The sequence below is a fragment of the Mastigoproctus giganteus genome, chromosome 6 (genome assembly GCF_048544385.1).
Source record: "Mastigoproctus giganteus isolate SK-2022 chromosome 6, ASM4854438v1, whole genome shotgun sequence".
NCBI lineage: Eukaryota > Metazoa > Arthropoda > Arachnida > Uropygi > Thelyphonidae > Mastigoproctus > Mastigoproctus giganteus.
Window position 1 is genome coordinate 187,627,184 of NC_143580.1, and position 18,572 is coordinate 187,645,755.

Sequence of the window (18,572 nt, forward strand, 5' to 3'; positions counted from 1 at the left end):
GTTGTCTTAACTCTCAAAAATCCTTTCACTGTTGAACTTTACTTACTCCAGAAATGAATGGGTTCGTTACACCACAAGTGCTAGAAACTAAATAGTGAATTATAAACACAAAGCATAACACTGAAAACTAATAGAAACATTCTAATAGTACAGAGGACTTTGCAGTACACTAACTAAAAATCAATTACTAGGCAGACTGGGCATGGTACTTCTCCAAAGAACATCACATTATTATTACATTAGTTACCTTATTAATTGGTATTGCATGTACATACCCCCCCCCCCTTTACATGGAAAATCCAACAATGTAATGTTTTGGGAGGCATTGATACATTATTAAAACTATGTCAATAATTATAAATATTAAATCTGAAAAATAAAATATAGGTATCCTTAAAGCTTATAAGTTTGCTAGCATAAAAACTTCACTTACCGGAAGCCTGCGCGTTCGGATGCGACGCCTATAACAACGCCTCCTAATAGCAAGAAATATTGCTACAATAATCACAATTGTAATAGCAGAAGCAAACCCAGCTATTACTGGCATCAGAATACTGAGAGTGTATGCATTAGTCTGCAAAAAATACATTAAAAGAAAAATAATTAGATTCATGTGTTTTTAATATATTAACCAGCTTTTCTAATACTGATAAAGCAAGGTGTGGCTTAAAGGTCCTCTCATTAATGTTCACTTCCCATAAAAGTACCATAGAAGATATTGTAACTGTTACTTCAATACCACATATGAGTTGTTTGCACAGCTATCCTGTATAAATTGAAGTAATAAGGTGCACACAGATCAAATAACTTGTTATAATGATCTCAGTCATTTGTTGACCAAAAGCACTTCCTGAGATCCAGTTTGTTGGTACTCCAATTCGGTTTATATTTATATCTCTTACATAAGTTATGAATTGCTTTTAGAAGAGAGGACTTTAGCCTTTTGAACAATTGCATTCAAAGGGTATGAAGTACAAAGCTGATTATGAGCATTTCCTAGCTGGCTATTTAATTACAACCTCTATTATGGTCTATGATCTGCACTGCTGGATACTCAGTTTTGCTAGCATGAGTTAATTTGTGGGGTTGTTGTTATTGTCTTAGGGTTTTAGCACAACAGCAACTTGGACCATATTGCACGGTATATATGTCTGTAAATAGAGTGTGATCAATTTTCTACTTGTTGGACGAAAAGTCCATTTATGGGGATAAAACGATGTCATCTTCACCTGAGACCACTAACTGAGCCATGATGTCAAAATGACCCATAAATGTTCTTTGTCATTGACAGGATTCGAACTCAAGTCATTTTTACCCATCCATGTGGGGAGCAGGGCCGGATTTCCCATTAGGCACAGTGCCTAGGGCCTATGAAGGAAGGGGAAAAAAAACGCTTCTCTTTTCACTGTGACTAACGAAAAACGAGATGGGAACACATGTGCGCAATTGGCTCTAGGAGGTTCAATTCAATACACATGTGCTCTCTAGCAACTATTCTCAAAACTAAAAGAGTCGAAGTGATGGTCATTTATTATACAGGGTAATCAAAAAAACGGATCCTGTGTTTCCCTTTTAATTATCTTCGGAAATGGCTCACATCTGGCGAGTATGGGCTTGGCACACCCAGGGTCCTGAGCTGGATATCATCATTCTTCTCTTTCTTGGTGATTCCCTTCTTCTCTCTCTCTCTCTCTCTCTCTCTCTCTCTCTCAAGGTAATTCCGAAAATTTTTTTTTTGGCTGGTGCAGCATAAGCCTCAGGCTTCATTGCACCTAATAATAATGATGATTGCTGTGATCATAGCAGCAAACAGTGTGGTAACTCACTAAGTTTTATTTGACACCTCAACAATGACCTTGGCAGTGCCGTGAGTGTGCACAGAATGACTCCTATGAGCACCGCCTCAATCAGTGTCAGTAAGATGGCCACCATGCAACAGAAAGTGCAGTGTGAGTTGTGGTATGCTGAATTTAAATCTGTCATAACAGTGCAATGTCACAACACACACTGCACTTTCTGTTGCAAGGCCATCTTACTCACACTGACTGAGGCGGTGCACATAGGAATCATTCTGCGCACACTCACGGCGCATCCAAGGTCATTATTGAGATGTCAAATAGAACTTAGTGAGTTACCACACTGTTTGCTGCTAGATCACAGCAATCGATCAAATATTTCTGAAGATAATTAAAAGGGAAATCACAGCCACCTTTTTGATGACCCTGTAGTTGAAACTTGAGTCACGTTAATTGACATGACTTTAAGTCAGTGTTAAAATACAAGAAACATTTTTAACCCTCTTTTTTAAGAACATTTCAGAATAACAGTGCCTACGAACACCAAAATCCAGCCCTGGTCGGAAGGACGGCGATTCTACCAACTGTGCTACCCACGAGGGCAATTTGGAATAATGTCATGGGAGAACCAATTGCTGGTCTGTATGGTTGTTAAAGATCACGTGAAACCATTTGGCAATTGATGAAGAGCAGAATTCGTAGTTTTGCCTCTGACCCTCTGTATTCTCATCATATTTTTAATAATGCCAACCCCTTTTGTCATATCTGTAATTTAAGCTTTCAATTTAGAAAATAAACCACAGGAAATCAAACTGAAAGATGTGGTACTACAGGAATATTGCAATATGGAGATGAGATTCCAATGAAGAAAGCAAGAAATATTTTCATACTGTTATCAATATTTCTTTTGTATAGTTCAGAGCTGTCACCCACTACATTTGTATGACAGGACTCAATATCCTCATAAAACATTCCACAAACGACTGCCTCCAGCAGATGCCGTTTAAAATCATGTGCATACTGAGTACACCAAATCATTATCTTCTTTACACAATAGTGTTTATAACTAGGAAAAAACAAAACAAAGTGATTTTGTCTGACCACCACTTTTTTCTAATCATTGACTGTCCAATTGCAAAGTTCATTGCACCATGCAAGTCAAAATTGGTGATGTAGGATTAACTACGGGGTGTTGAATGCACAATGGCTGTTATACAAGAAACATCTTGTCTTCTAGGCACTCTTTTCAAGATGGGTGTCCTACTTGCCTTGGAATACAATTATAAGATTGGCATGGAACTGCAGGGTCTTCACTTGCCAGCCAAGGCAGGCCTACAAAAAAAAAAAAAAAAAAACTAGGAAACAACTAACAAAAAAGAACCTCACCCATGCATGTGTATTATGTCCATAAACTGCATGAGTTCTCTGGTCGGTTTGCCTGGTTTTCTGTAAGAAAAACCTGAGTTTCTGGGTGAAAAAACTGTCATCCACACCTGAGAACGACTAACTTAGTCATGGGGTGAAAAAAAAGCCCAAAAACATTCCTCTTGTCATTGACGGTATTCTAACCTAAGCCTTTTCAATCCAGTGTGACAGGGCAGTGATTATAACCACTGTACTACTTGCAAGGATAGTCAAGGTCTTACAAATGCTCAAGCCAGGCTTGAAATGCACTAAGCTTACCACTTCTCACTCCTTGTTTAGCTATTTTCCATTTTAAATCACACCGCTTGTAATTGACGGATGTCTTGCCGTCAACTTTGCAAACTATATATAACTCCACACAACAGTTTTGGAATAGCCCATTACATATACTGTCTTAGAGACAGTCAGTAATGATTCCATTCCTTCAAATTTTCAATTGGGCAAGCATTAGTAGTAACAAATAATGCAAGAAGCAAGCTTATACAACATCAGCCAAAAAAACCACACTTCTTACATCACCCGTTCCCTTTAAGATTGCCTAGTTCTTCCTTGAATTTATACAAACTACCCATTTCTACAATACTGTACTAGATGGAGGTTTGTTCCAAAAATCAACTACCCACTGGAAGAAGGCAAATTTCCGCACATCTATGCTGCAACCATCCTTCCTCCCCTTGAGTTTATGCCCTCTCTTATGTATAATCTGAGCAAGGGAAAGGATGCCATCAGTACTGAGTTTACTCAATCCATTCAAAGCCAAAAACACCTCATTAATAATTCAACAACCAAAGGCTGTCTTGGTAAAACCACCCTTTCGTTCGCTTCACCAATTTCGTTGCCCTTCTCTGCAACCATTCCAGTAGACCTACATCCTTCCTAAAATGACACTTCCAGACCTGTAGACAGTACTAAGATGTGACCTGAGCATTGCCTTCCCACATGCCTTTGACAAATGCAATAGGTCCGGGTTCGAATTCCGTTAAACACGCAAAGAACGTTTATAGACTTCTGGTGGCTGAGTTATTCAGTCTCCAGCGATGGTGTCAAGATTTTTTTTTTCCGTAAACGGGTATAGGTAAGACTGGAATTTCTGTTTTACTGGACCAATAATCCGTAAACTCGGGTTATTGGTAACGTAAAACAGAAAATCGACCTCAATTTCCAAACAATATAGCCATAGTTGCTGATGCTCCTAAAACCCTATACCAATAACAACAAGTAGAGTCAAAACATTATTATATATTTTCTGTTTATACTCCAGCACGACAACCAAGTCAGTAGAGTTTACAATAAATCGTCAATACAAATATTTATCCCATTTAGTAGTCATGGGCTTGAACCCCGGTCCATTCAAGGAACGCGTGCTATGCATTCTCCCCCCTGACCACTGGGCTATTACCACCCCCGTGTTTTAGAAAAAAGCCATTCCTCCTCTAAAGTCACATGTATTGCAGTGAGAACCAATAAATGTCAGGAGATTTTGTCAGCAGGTACAATCACTAAAAAGCCACCAATTGCCTACTGCTAACCTACCATAATGATTTCGGCATGGGGGGGTACACTGTACCTGCTGACCCTATCCTAGCTACCCCACTGATTGTCAGATAACAGTTGAAAGACGACAGTATTAAGAATACTATGAATTTTGAGGTCTGTTCTCGGAGTGTAGTTAAAGTGTTTCAAGAATGAACAGATAGTATACAGGGCAACAATCACCAGGCAAATGGTAGCACCTGCCTTATCGATGGTCGAAGTAAATATAGGTAAAAGTATTTTAAGTTATGCCCAAACAAAAGCCAGGAGCTGTTCTGTACAAATTTTAAATCCCTAAAAATGGATCATGCCCACTCAATCCGGGATAACAAATGCCCTGTGTACCTAAAGGCCAAGAGTTATCACCGATCAAAGCTCGACTATGGCAGCACGCCCTTAAAGATATACTTCAATGACCAAATTCTTATAAATTAAGGCACAGCAGGCATGAGCAGTGGCCGATTGAATCCGAATGCAGATGAAGAAAATTCATATGTAATAATCCTCCAAGAACGGTATACTCACATGAGACAGGTCAGAGGATACCCACTGACATATAAAAGAATTTAATCAGAGAAGGATACACCGTGAACTGCATTCACAGTACGAAATGCCGAAATCACTGTTATCAAAATCTCCCAATTATGCACAGCCTGGGCAGTATGTGCCTACATTATTAGCTCAAAAAAAAAAAAAAAAAACCTTTAGCATTAGCAAGAGCACATAATGCAAGAAAGCAAGCTTATATAGCATCAACCAAAAAAAAAACCCTTATTTCACCCATCCCCTTGCTCCAAATATTTGTAAGTTCTGCCTTGAATCTATTTAAGCTACCAAACTTCTACAAGGACAGATGGAAGTTTGTTTCAGCAATCAACCACCCACTAGCTAAAGGCAAACTGCTGCACATAAATCCTACAACCGTCTTTCCTCAATTTAAATTTATGCCCTCTCAGGTGATTATTCAGCAAGAGGAAGAATCCCATCAGCATTGAACATGCTCATATCATTCAGGGATTTATACACCTCAATTAGATCACCTCGCAGCTGCCTAGTCTCCAGACACTGTAATCTGCAAAACTTAAGCTTTCTTCGTAAGAGCAACCCTCGTTCCATCCACTAATGTTGTTGCCCTTCTCTGTACTCATTCCAACAGCTCTACATCCATCTTAAAATGAGGCCTCCAGACCTGTATACAGTACTCAAGGTGTGGCCTGACCATTCCCTTATACAATGGGATAATCACCTCTTTATCCCTGCTAGAAAAATTCCTGTATATCATTGATAAGACACATTGAGCTACTCTTGCAGACTGTCTGCACTGCTCAGAAAACTTCATATCTGCCTGCACAATTACCCCCAGGTCCTTTTCATTCTCTACCACTGTCAGTGTGGTACCACAGAGTTGATACATTATTCTGGGATTACTGCTTCCCATATGTAGTACTTTACATTTTTCAATGTTAAACTTCATTTGCCACCTCTCAGCCCATCTGTTCAACTTTTCTAGATCCTGTTGCAGCAATGTGTACTGTCATTAGTGTCATTAACAACCCTGCCAACCTTCTTATCGTCTGCAAACTTGGACATTAAGCATGATATACCATCACCAATATCATTTATAAATACAGAAAACAATGGACCCAACACTGAACCCTGAGGGACTCCACTAATAACATTAGTCCACAAAGAGCAGTGGACATTTATTACTACTCTGTCTTCTCCCACTCAACCATCCCTTTATCCATAGCAGCAATTTGCCTCCAAAGCCACACTGCTCCAATTTGTGCAGCAGTCTTCCATGTGCAACAGTATCAAAGGCCTTTCTAATATTCAAATATATGATATCAAAGTTATTCTTTGCATCCAGTTCCTTTGCGACTACATCATAGTATCCAATAAAATTGGTCATACAGCATTACCTCTTAACAAACTCATGCTTTGTCTGAATTATTACTGCGGTCTTGTCTAAATGATCCCGCAGTGTTGCTTTAACCAGTGCCTCCATTAATTTCCCTGGAATAGAAGTTAAACTAGCAGGTCTGTAATTACCTGTGTCTCCCTTTGATCCTCCTTTGTAGATTGGGGTCACGTTTGCACATCTCCAGTCCATGGGTACCTCCTCTGAGTCCAGGGAAGCTCTCATAATTATGGCTAAGGGTTTGCTTACTTCCTTTGTCGCCTCCTTTAATATAACTGGATAGATTCCATCCACCCCTGGTGCCTTTCTTATTTTTTTTTCTTCAACAATTTCTACTCCACATTGGTCTCAGTTATTACAAGATTATCTAGCTTACTGCCAGAGTTGTTAACATCTCTGGCATTCCCCTCCCTGAATAACTCCTCATGTGTAAATGGAGATGCAAAATATTCATTTAGTTTGTTAGCTACCTGAGCAGGATCATCAACAGTTGAACCATCGATATCAAGTGGACCAATCTATTTCATCCCCTTCCTTCTAGAGTTTACATAAGTAAAGAAATCTTTGCTGTTTTTCTTTGCATCCTTTGCCAAAGATTTCTCGTAATCTGCCTTCACCTGCCTAACCTTCTTTGTAACTTGGTTACAGACCAGCTTATATCTATCATAGGCTTCTGTGTCGCATGTTAATTTTTATGTATCCCATGCATTTTTCTTCTCTGCCAAATGTCTAATTAGTTCATCTGACATCCATTTAGGCCTAAACCTTGAACAATATTTCTTTGTTGGTATGAAAAGGCTAGTAGCTTCCAAGATTAATTCTTTGAATGCTTCCCATTTTGAATTTGCTGTTGGTAACCTCATCAGTTGGTCCCACCGTATAGAATTTAAATACTGTCTCAGACCAGTATAGTCACCTTTACGAAAGCAAAAACCCTTCCCTTTACCCTTGATGGTAGTTACCTCTTTGAATAAACCCACATCAGCACTGTGATCACTGCCACCTAGTGGTTCCATTATCTGCAGATTCTTGATGCATGAAGAATCACTACTGATAATCAGATCAAGAGTATTACTCCCTCTAGCTGCCTCATGAACATGCTGCTGTAGAAAACAATCATCCAATAAATCCATAAAAGCCTTGCTATTGTGTGAGTGACCAATCCACAAATTCCAGTCAATCTCTGGGAAATTAAAATCCCCCCTTATAAGACACTAATTTACTGGCCCACTCTATTTCTCTGCACAATATCTCATTATACTCATCAGATTCATTTGGCCTATAACACACACCTACTCTCATTTTTCTTTCGCGGAGCTTATGTCACACCAAACAGACTCAACATTGCATTGTCCACTAACATCATTTGGATGCACCTCCTTAGATTTTATGTTTCTTAACTAACAGCATAACCTCTCCTCCCTTTCCGTCCTGTCTATCCTTTCTGTACACATTGTACTCCCCAAATGCCAGTTCTGCACTGCTTATGTCTGTGTGACACCATGTCTCTGATATCCCAACAATATCTGACTTTGATGTCTTGACTAGCACTTTAAGCTCATCGAATTTATTAACTATACTCCTAGCATTGGTGTACATGCAAGTATACATGCACATGTTTCTACTCTTAGTTACCCTAACACAGCCCATGTACTTACTTGTTCCAGTATGAGTCCCAGCAGTCCTGGAAATCCCCATTACCTTGCTTTCCAGGCTGCTGCTCAATTGCATTTCAATAGAAGTTGTGAAGAATCACTTTTACCTCTGCCAGCGGCGTTTGTTAATCTATTAGTCCATGTATCCCCCCCGAAGCTAGCAGTTTTCCGACCCACCTAACTCTGCCTCGATAGCATCAGCAAATATTCTTGCACCCTTTCTATTTAAGTGTATCCCATCCCTGTAGAAGCAGTCTCTCCTGTTAGCAAGCACAGACCAGGCTGAAAAAAATTCTACCCCTTGAGCCTTGCACAATCTCTCCAAGGCCGAATTGATTGACAAGGCTCTCATCATATACTCCCTCCTATCGTGTCTGGGCAGAATTGCAGACACTTTCAAATTGAACTGTAACTCACGGTTTTTTTCAGCACTGACTTGTACTTGTTAAGTAATTCCGCTGGTCTCCTACTGTTAATATCATTAGTGCCAACGTGTACAACAATATCACCCTTTGTGCTCTTAAAAGATGATATCTGCTGTACAATGTCGTCAACCTTTGCCCCTGGCAGACATACTCTGGTCCTGTTCGATCTATCCTTTATGCACAACATGTTCCCCGTTTCACTACAACTAGTTCCTTTGGGACCAGTGCATTCTGCCTTGGGGTTTGCTGCTGTGTTGCTTGATGTTCAAGTGCAAGCTCTGGCATTGATGTGGGCAGCTGAGAGTTGATGGGCCCCCAATTTAAATGCTTCGAGGGCATCCACCCTGTCCTTCGAGCTCTAATATAAGCCCATAACAATGCTGAGTTGTTGCCTGATTTCCTCCCACTCCTTACATCGTGCACACACAAAGACATTCCCCTTGGCAGTATCATGTCCCATTCCTGATTGATCCACAAACATCAAATAAGCAGTGCATTTCAATAGACTGATTCAGAGGACAACTGTCCCCTCCCCCCTCAGTTCTCCCCTGCGCCACAGCACTTCCATTAGTTGGAGCCTTTTGCTTTGCTACTCTGGTCTGAGTCATGATTTCTATTCAAGTTCAATAAAATTCCAATACAAAATATAACCCTAAACTTATATTCCAATGCAGTTATAACACTATATATATATATATATATATATATGTGTGTGTGTGTGTGTGTATTTCGGTATCGAATGTTATCTCCGAGTTACGTTATATGACTTTCTTATCCCCTGTCAACTTATATGTATTAATTTATGATGTTATGTTTGTAAAAACTAGGTCGCTATATTTATTTAGTTAAAGTACAATTCAATTTACAATGAAATTTAATAAGATTTTAAATTTTACTGATTAATTGATACTACTATACTCGCTATCTAATTTTCCGTTAAACCTTACGGTATCTAGTTTTCCGTTAGAACCTTACTCTATCTAGTTCGGTGCACACGTTGTATCGTATAATAATGGGGGCAAGTTACAAACGGTTAATCTACGGACACGAGGTATTTACTTTCCAAATCACGCTATCTAAATTCAAAATAAACAACGGAGCTTGACTAGGTCTATAAGCTACTTATAGAAAATAATTTAATCTAACAATTAAGTCAATAAAGTAGCTAAGTATAATTAAAAACTTTTCGTTCGTGGGAGCTGCAAAACCTGTTCAAAACCTGGATTTGATACCCTTACCGATACTGAGTAATAACCTACAAAATCTATATCTAAATTCAAATTAAACTAAAGTATTGTTACTAGGAATGTAAAGGAACTCTAAAAAATAAATTAATATGCCAATTTAAGTCAATAAAAAAGCAAAACTTCTCAAATTTGCTGGAGCTCGTATGTTGTATCCTTGTACTGCAAGACATTACCTTTACCACTAGATAAAAATTATTATATTAGAGCCACCCGCAATTTATTACATATACCCGTTTATATATTATGTCAAAATTGTGCATTCTCTGGTCGATCTGCCTGTTTTGCTGGATTTTCCACTAGGCACCTTGAGAATGTCTTGCAAACTCTTCCAAACGAGAAGATTATCGTTGGTGCTGAAGACAGATTACAGTAGATCAAAACCAACAGCAATAGCCAAATGCACTCCAGTGGGAAATAATAAGGATAATTACTAGAGCATGTGGCAAGGCAATAAGAGAGAAGAACCCTGTTCCTGGTGCCGTTCCCCTGTGGTGCTAGGCCATCCAGCAGGCGCGACGAACTTGGCTTACACTTGAAGTTGAAGCATTAGCATTAGCATTAGTAGAGACATTTGATGCAAGAAAGCAAACTTATGCAGCATCAGCCAAAAAAAAAAAAACCACTTCCACTTCACCCCTCTGTTCGTTCAAAATACCTGTCCAGCTGAGCCTTAAACTTATTTAGGCTATCAACCTCCACAACAAGGCAAGGGATGGAAGTCTGTTCCACCAACCAACCACCCGCTGGCTAAAGGCAAATTTCCGCACGTCTATCCTACATCTGTCTTTCCTCAATTTGAATTTATGCCCTCTCAGGTGATTTTTCTGAGCTAGAGGAAGAATCCCATCAGCATTGAGCATGCTCAAACCATTCAAGGCTTTATACACCTCTATCAGATCACCTCGCTGGTGCCTAGTCTCCAGACACTGTAATTTGCAAAACTTAAGCCTTTCTTCGTAAGAGCACCCCTTTGTTCCATTCACTAATCTTGTTGCCCTTCTCTGTACTCATTCCAACAGCTCTACATCCTTCTTGAAATGAGGCCTCCAGACCTGTATACAGTACACTAGGTGTGGCCTGACCATTGCCTTATACAAGGGAATAATCACCTCCTTATCCCTGCTGGAAAAATTCCTGTATATCATTGACAATACTCCATGAGCTACTCTTGCAGCCCGTCTGCACTGCTCAAACTTCATATCTGCCTGCACAACCACCCCCAAGTCCCTTTCATTCTCTACCACTGTCAGTGTAGTACCACAGAGTTGATACGTTGCTCTGGGGTTGCTGTTTCCCACGTGTAGTACTTTACATTTGTCAATGTTAAACTTCATTTGCCACCTCTCAGCCCATCTGCTCAACCTTTCCAGACCCTGTTGCAGCAGCATAGTGTCAATAGTGTCCTTGACAACCTTGCCAACCTTTGTATCGTCTGCAAACTTGGAAATTAAGCTTGATATACCATCATCAATATCATTTATAAATACAGAAAACAATAATGGACCCAACACTGAGCCCTGAGGGACTCCACTAATAACATTAGTCCACGATGAGCAGTGTCCACTGATTACCACTCTATCTTCTCCCCCTCAACCACCCCTTTATCCATAGCAGCAATTTGCCTCCAATGTCACACTGCTCCAATTTGTGTAGCAGTCTTCCATGTGCAACAGTATCAAAAGCCTTTCTAAGATCCAAGTATATAATATCAAAGCTATTCCCTGCATCCAGTTCTTTTGTGACTGCATCATAGTATCCAATCAAATTGGTCAGGAAAGACTTCCCCTTAACAAAACCATGCTGTGTCCGAGCTATAACTGAAGTCTTGTCTAAATGATCCTGCAGTGCTTCTTTAACCAGTGCCTCCATTAATTTTCCTGGAACAGAAGTTAAGCTCACAGGTCTATAATTACTTGTGTCAGCCTTTGATCCTCCTTTGTGAATTGGGGTCACATTTGCACATTTCCAGTCTATGGGTACCTCCCCCGAGTCCAGGGAAGCTCTCATAATTATGGCTAAGGGTTTGCTTACTTCCTTTGCTGCCTCCTTTAATATAACTGGATAGATCCCATCCATCCCGGGTGCCTTCAGAAGAGCCCAGGCAATTGTACAGGGAAGCCAGCAACATGTATACAGCAATCCTAGGAGGCACTGGTGTCTGCCACAGGGACTACAGAACCCTGGGGAGTGATGTATAAAGTCACCACCACCAACAACAAACTCTCTAGGGGAGAGATTGTTACTTCTACTAGGAGCCCACAGGGCACAATGACTACCACCTGTGAACAATCTATTAATAACATTCTGGATGTGATGTTCCAAAAGCCGCCAGCTCCTTCTAATACTGAACAGCTCAAACTATGCCATGAGAATGACCACTATATGTATAACCTGAAGTCCCCATTTAGTGTTGATGAGCTCCATGCTGCAACTGCTCTAATCAGGGATAGAAAATGCCCAGGACCAGACCTGTTGGAGTATGAAATAATCAATAAGACTGTCGTACAACCCCGAGATCATTTTAAATCTCCTCAACTACTGTTTGCAAATTGGAATATTCCTAAGCGATTGGAAAATAGCCAACTTGAAACTCATCCTTCAGAACCCCACAAAACCTCCAGAGTTACCAGAATCATACCGCCCAATCGCACTTCTTCCAGTCCTTAGTAAACTGTTCGAAAGATTGCTCCACAAAAGAATCTTACAGCACTACGAAAGTGCCAACTTACCTTCAAAACAATATGGGTTTAGACATAGTTCCTCCACAGTTGATGCCTTACAAAATCTTTTCATAGCGGCTGCTGACACAGACAAGAAGTTCTTCTTGATTATTGCTATTCGAGTAATGCTTTGAAATTTGAAATACCTCTGAATCAAAATCTGGAACTATGCTGTTCTTGTTGCCAGGGTCTCATGCCGGGACTGGGGCCCTAGGCAAAGAATCCTCTCATTATTCTATTAGGCTGTTTTTATACCTATTGTCACATATGCCTCAGGAATCTGGTTCACCAAAGCTGTTATGACCTCCAACAGGAAAATACTAAAAGGCACCATTCAGCGGTCCATTCTGATTGTTGTTACCCCCACCTGCTGTACGGTGAGCACCCACGCCCTCCAGGTTCTGGCAGGTGCTCTACCCCTTGATTTGGAGGTGGTCAGAAGGGGATTGCTATACCCTTCAAAAGGAGCTTCACATATCATCCTCAACCAACCAGGCTAGTGGACGTAAGAAAGAAAAGCAATACCTATTTAACCACCTGCAGCAGGAGTAGCAGAGTAGGTGGTCTAACTCTACAAAACATGATCTTCCCCATGGTTCTCATCGGGTTTGTACACAACTTACCTACTTACTGGCCAGGGATCCATTAAAGCCAAGCTAACATCACTGAGCATTACTGGAGATCCATCTTGTATTTGTGCGGGGGGTTGGAAAGCTGGCACCATCTTATGTATGATTGTCCCCTATACGTGCTATACATTTGAGTGTTCTATATTAATCACCAAAATTATGTACTTACCCAGAAATCAGAAATTCCACCTACTGGACAATATACAGGAGTATACGGCATTCGCAAATTCTGCCCAGGAGCTCTTTGCAAGATGAAGAAACAATCCTAACAACCATTCTAGAAACATATATGCCAATGAGCAATCACTGAATAGTGAATAATATACCCCCAACTGCTGATATCAAGACCTACCAATTGTGACAAACACCTGGATGCGATTAAAAACCTTGATGTGACTAAAACCCCTAAACAAAGACACAGAGAATCTCCAATTGTGACAAATACCTGGACATGACTAAACCACTGATGTGAAATGTGACCAATTGTGACGAATACCTGGATATGACTAACCCACTGAGGGGACTTGGTCTCCCAACCGTGACTTGCACATCTTCAATTGCGACAGTTACTTTGACATGACTAAACCACAGAAAAGGACAGTGTCTCTCGAAAATGATTTGTGCACCAAGTGGTGATCAATACCAGACTTTATATGGTATCTTTTGACTCCCATTCTCTTCCCTCCCTTACCTAGTGGAGTTTATTCCACCTAATAATTTTGAGGACACCTTCCTCTACGCCTCAGTATTTCTTACTACTGTATTTCCTCCCACCACTTGACTTTCATATTCCCAAATCTCTATCTGGTGATTTTTTTTTTTTTTTTTTTATAAAGTTCCTGTCACTGAATGCTTAGGCAATTAAGTGGCAGGACCTGCCAGAGAATAATGGGTAGCCTGGTTTACCTCCTAGCGGTGTGTACAGGCAACGTGGGGCCCATTAGGGGTTCTGCGGCCAAAATCCAGACCACAACAACAAAACCCAACATAATACTTCTCACATACAACACAATACTTTTGTCTGGCTTTTACAGAGGAATGTATTCTTCACGCAAGTACTTATGGCGCAGTTGTGGGAAACCACCGGTGGCGCCCTCCCCAAACATTATGTACACTATGTCCCCATCAGGCCTGATGTAGCCGAGTGGTCAGGAGCGTGAGTGCAGTAGCATGCGTTATTTGAGGGGACCAGGGTTCAATCCCGTGACTGCTAAATACGATTAACATTTGTATCGATGATTTATCGATACAAATATACAGGAGTATATTTGTATCGATAAACTGCGCACCTTATGTATATACAGGCCTGACGTAGTCCAGTTGTCAGGAGCGAGAGTGCATAGCACGCATTCCTTGAGTGGACCAGGGTTCAAGCCCGTGACTACTAAATACGATAAATATTTGTATTGACGATTTATTGTAAACTCTACTGACTTGGTTGTCGTGCCGGAGTATAAACAGAAAATTTATTTATGTATAACTGTGGTTGGGCGTCTCCTAGACTAACAGCCATCTCCACTTGTGATACTGTCTTATTTACAAACTATATAATAGGGCCTCAATATGTTGTGTTATGTTTGTGTAACAAGTGTGTGTGTGTGTGTGTTGGTTCAAACCTCCATAGCCACCAGGGAGCAGTCAACACCTGGGCAACTGCTGCCTTCCCCTAGCCACAAGGAGGCAAGCCCTAATTCAACTGTATGTGAAAACACTAATCCCGCACCCACCTGAGGTAGTGCAACACAGGTGGGCGCCAGTATCCTGCACTTGGGTTGCCCAGACCCAAGTGCCAGCAAAAAAAAAAAATAAATAATAAATAAATAAATAAATAATAATAATAAAATAAATAAATAAAAACAATAAAAAAGAATAGCAAAATAAAAATGAAATAAAAAATAATAATAAAATGAAATAAATAAAAATTAAATAAATAGATTAATTAAAATAAAAAATAAAATAATTTTTAAAAAATAATTAAAAATAATAAATGAAAAAAAAACAAGGCCATACTAACAAAGTAGAATTGCCTAGGTGCCAGCTAAAAAAAAATAATAAATAAATAAAATAATAATAAATAACAAAAAAAAAAGTACAGTTAAAATACCAATCTATCAAAACAATTTACAATATAGATACAGAAATCATAGCTAAATTGGATTTTTCTTCTCTTAAAAATATTAACAGCATACTCTTACAAGGCTAAATAAGATACTTGACTTTGAATATGTGCTCTCATTACCAATTAGCAAAATTATCAATTACCTGCATCAAATTAACTCTGAAATCAGAGTACAATTCACAGTCAGAGAGAACATGATACCATGTCTCAAAAGTTCCACATTGGCATGCTGGTTCATTGACGAGGCCAAAATAAAATAATTTTTGATTCAGAGCCATGTCCAGTGATTAAATAAGACAACTCCATTAAAGGGTAAAACCATTTGTCAATTTTCTTATCAATTAAGCTTCTTTTTTTTTTTTTTTATTCTTCTTCATGTATACATGCGAACGCGCCTAAAAAAAGACATGGGTGGAATTCGTCGCCAGCTGAAGATAAGAAATTCTGGAAGTTAAAACTTTTACGAGCTCTCTTTCGTACCTTTTGAAATAAATACTTAGCAGTAGCTGCCTTTCAGGAAGTACGTACATATTAATTTTTTCCCCCTCTCACAAATTAGGGTTTTTCAGACTGTAATCTGATCACAAAATACACACAATTTAAAGACAGAATATTCTGAAGCCTCGTATCCTCAATTTCGTCGGCAAAAATTCCAGATAATTCAATCCAACTTTTACTATAAATTATTTTCATTTTCTTTCAGATGAATGAACATTCGTTTATTTATTATCCAAGTTCTGTGCTTCTTTGTTTTGTACTGTCTTGCGGTAAACATAGTTAAATTTTCCATTAATTTTATATATCATATACAGTATTATGCTTTAAAATGCAGTTTTAGTTTTAGAGCAAAATACTGAAATCAGCATAACATCAGAGGTCAATGAAGGGGATGAACCATTAGAAAAGTCTTATAAATAATGTATGTGCTTGAAGTTAAAGAGGCCTGTAGTACCGGGTCCATATATGAGAAAGATGTTGTTGTTATTTGGTTTTTAGGAGCATTAGCAACTAAGGTCATATTGCTCCGGGGATATGCGGTGGTCATTCCCTGACCTTTCCGCATCCTCCGTATTTGGTGGTCACGGGCTCGAACCCCAGTCTAATCAAGAAGCGTGTGCTACGCACTGCTGCTCCTGCCTACCTGGCTACGGAGGCGCCTTATGAAAAAGAAGTTCAGTGCGGCCGGAAGAACAGTAACTAGGTTTAATAAGTAATTAACTAATTTGTTAGTTAACTAACAAATTAGTTAATTAACAAGTTAACTAACAAGTTAGTTAACTTGTTAATTTCTTTCTCATGTATGTGCTTATTAGGGAACCAAGATACATAGTGCTAAATATGAGACAATCAACAAGGTATTGTACCATCAATATTGAAACAACTAAAAATAAATGTGCAGTTTTTTTTGTTTTTTTTTTTAAGTTTAAACACGCCCCAATTAGACAGTTATTCTCACTTTATAATTTTACATACATAAAGAGGTTTTATGCTTTGGACAAGATGTGAAGGATGTCATAGGCCAATAACAAAATGTTGTTAGGCGAGGCCTTGGTTTCGAGAATATTACTACGGTTACTAGTACTAAAATAAATTTTCTGTTTATACTCCGGGACGACCACATGATCAGAGGAGTTTACAAGACAGAGGGAATACAAGAAACATGGTTGGTTGTGTTAGGGTTTAATAGCGCATGGGCTACGTTGGTCATAAACAGCCTACAAGAAACAGCACAGTATTTAGCAGTCACGGGCTTGAACCATGGTAATTCAAAGCACTTATCTACCCTCATCAATCGGTGCAATACCATGTTCTGGAGACTAAACATGGTGAAACCCATGTTTAGTCTCCAGCACAAAGACTCCGGCATCCCCTTCCTCCCCATTTCCTTGAACCCATGCACAGTACTAAGTACATCAGGCTTTGGTACCTTTCGTGTTTGGGGTTTTAATAATAATAATAATAATAATAATAATAATAATAATAATAATAATAGGTATCACCGAGCACTGCCATTATACTACATAAGGCTAACAATTAAAACAGCAATAAATATAGTTTGATCCAAAATAATCCACGAGATGTACTGCATTCATGAACCTGACTGCTTAAATGTGAATAGGGATAAAAGACCACAGGCAAAGGATGGTACATCAGGCAAGCCACAACGGCCAGTTTTATAATAAAATCTTTTCTCAGTAGGCAGAGGTAAATTTCAACTGAATAATAATACAAATAACATTTAGACTTCCTGAGAGAGAGAGAGTTCATTAACCCAAGTGATCATAAATCTTAGCGTATCATTCTAGAAACCAACACGAAACTGAAGTGTAGCTTATCTTAATCTGCTTCAAATCAAATGCGGAAGCCAGTTCGTAGGATGCATGGGCAAAAATCTGAGTTATCTCCGTGCAACTCTCTCCCCTTCGCCACCCCTCCCACCACCATCGAAACAAAAATTTTAATATAGAGAATACAGTTGAATCAGTGAAAACAGTAGCTAAAATAAATTTTAGCTACTGCTTTCAAGGGTTCAACTCTATGTTAAGTTATGGAATCCAGTGCCACAGGCCCATTCTCATTTAAAATTTTTAGTTTCATAAGAAGGTAGGTTGTTAGCTCTTACTGGCTCTCTTGTGGGCTCGGAAAGAGTGAATTTTCCATTTTCTATTACAATGCGTTTCACTTGCCAACATGCTCTGGGATTCATTAATGATTCCATGCTTACCAGACTGTATGACTGATAGCAATAACCTCGTTTTTACAGGTGTACGATACTTCCACTTCCCGAGTTGGCTTGGAGTAATCAACTTGTTTTGATATCTGGCAAATGAATAGGGCCCGTACGTATTATGAAGCTCTTGGAAAGTATTATAAGCAGAGCTGTAACCACATAAACTTGGTCAGGCTCCTACAAGACCGCTATTAGATTTTGGGTGAATCTTTAAAGTTATAAAGACAGTTACATGTGTTGGTTACTGTTGCCGATCCCGTCATTAATGCTAATGCTAAAAACAGAAACTTATGGATCAGTGATTAATGCTCAGTAAAACAGAGGTTATCATTCTATAATGTGGTCTCAGGGATACCACACATATTTCGTAA

The 18,572-nt window shown here is 39.3% G+C and overlaps 1 protein-coding gene across 2 annotated transcripts in view; it reads right to left on the reverse strand.

Moving 5' to 3' along the window:
* The window catches only part of LOC150084818 (uncharacterized), a 139,170-nt gene that overhangs the window by 70,074 nt on the left and 50,524 nt on the right, over positions 1-18,572 (reverse strand). For both annotated transcript variants that reach the window (XR_016547116.1, XM_090376624.1), the window contains exon 4: positions 434-574. Coding sequence is in view for 1 of the 2 variants with exons in the window: in XM_090376624.1 (XP_090232750.1) it covers positions 434-574 (141 nt within the window). In the remaining variant the exon portion in view is untranslated. The remainder of the gene's footprint in view (positions 1-433; positions 575-18,572) is intronic.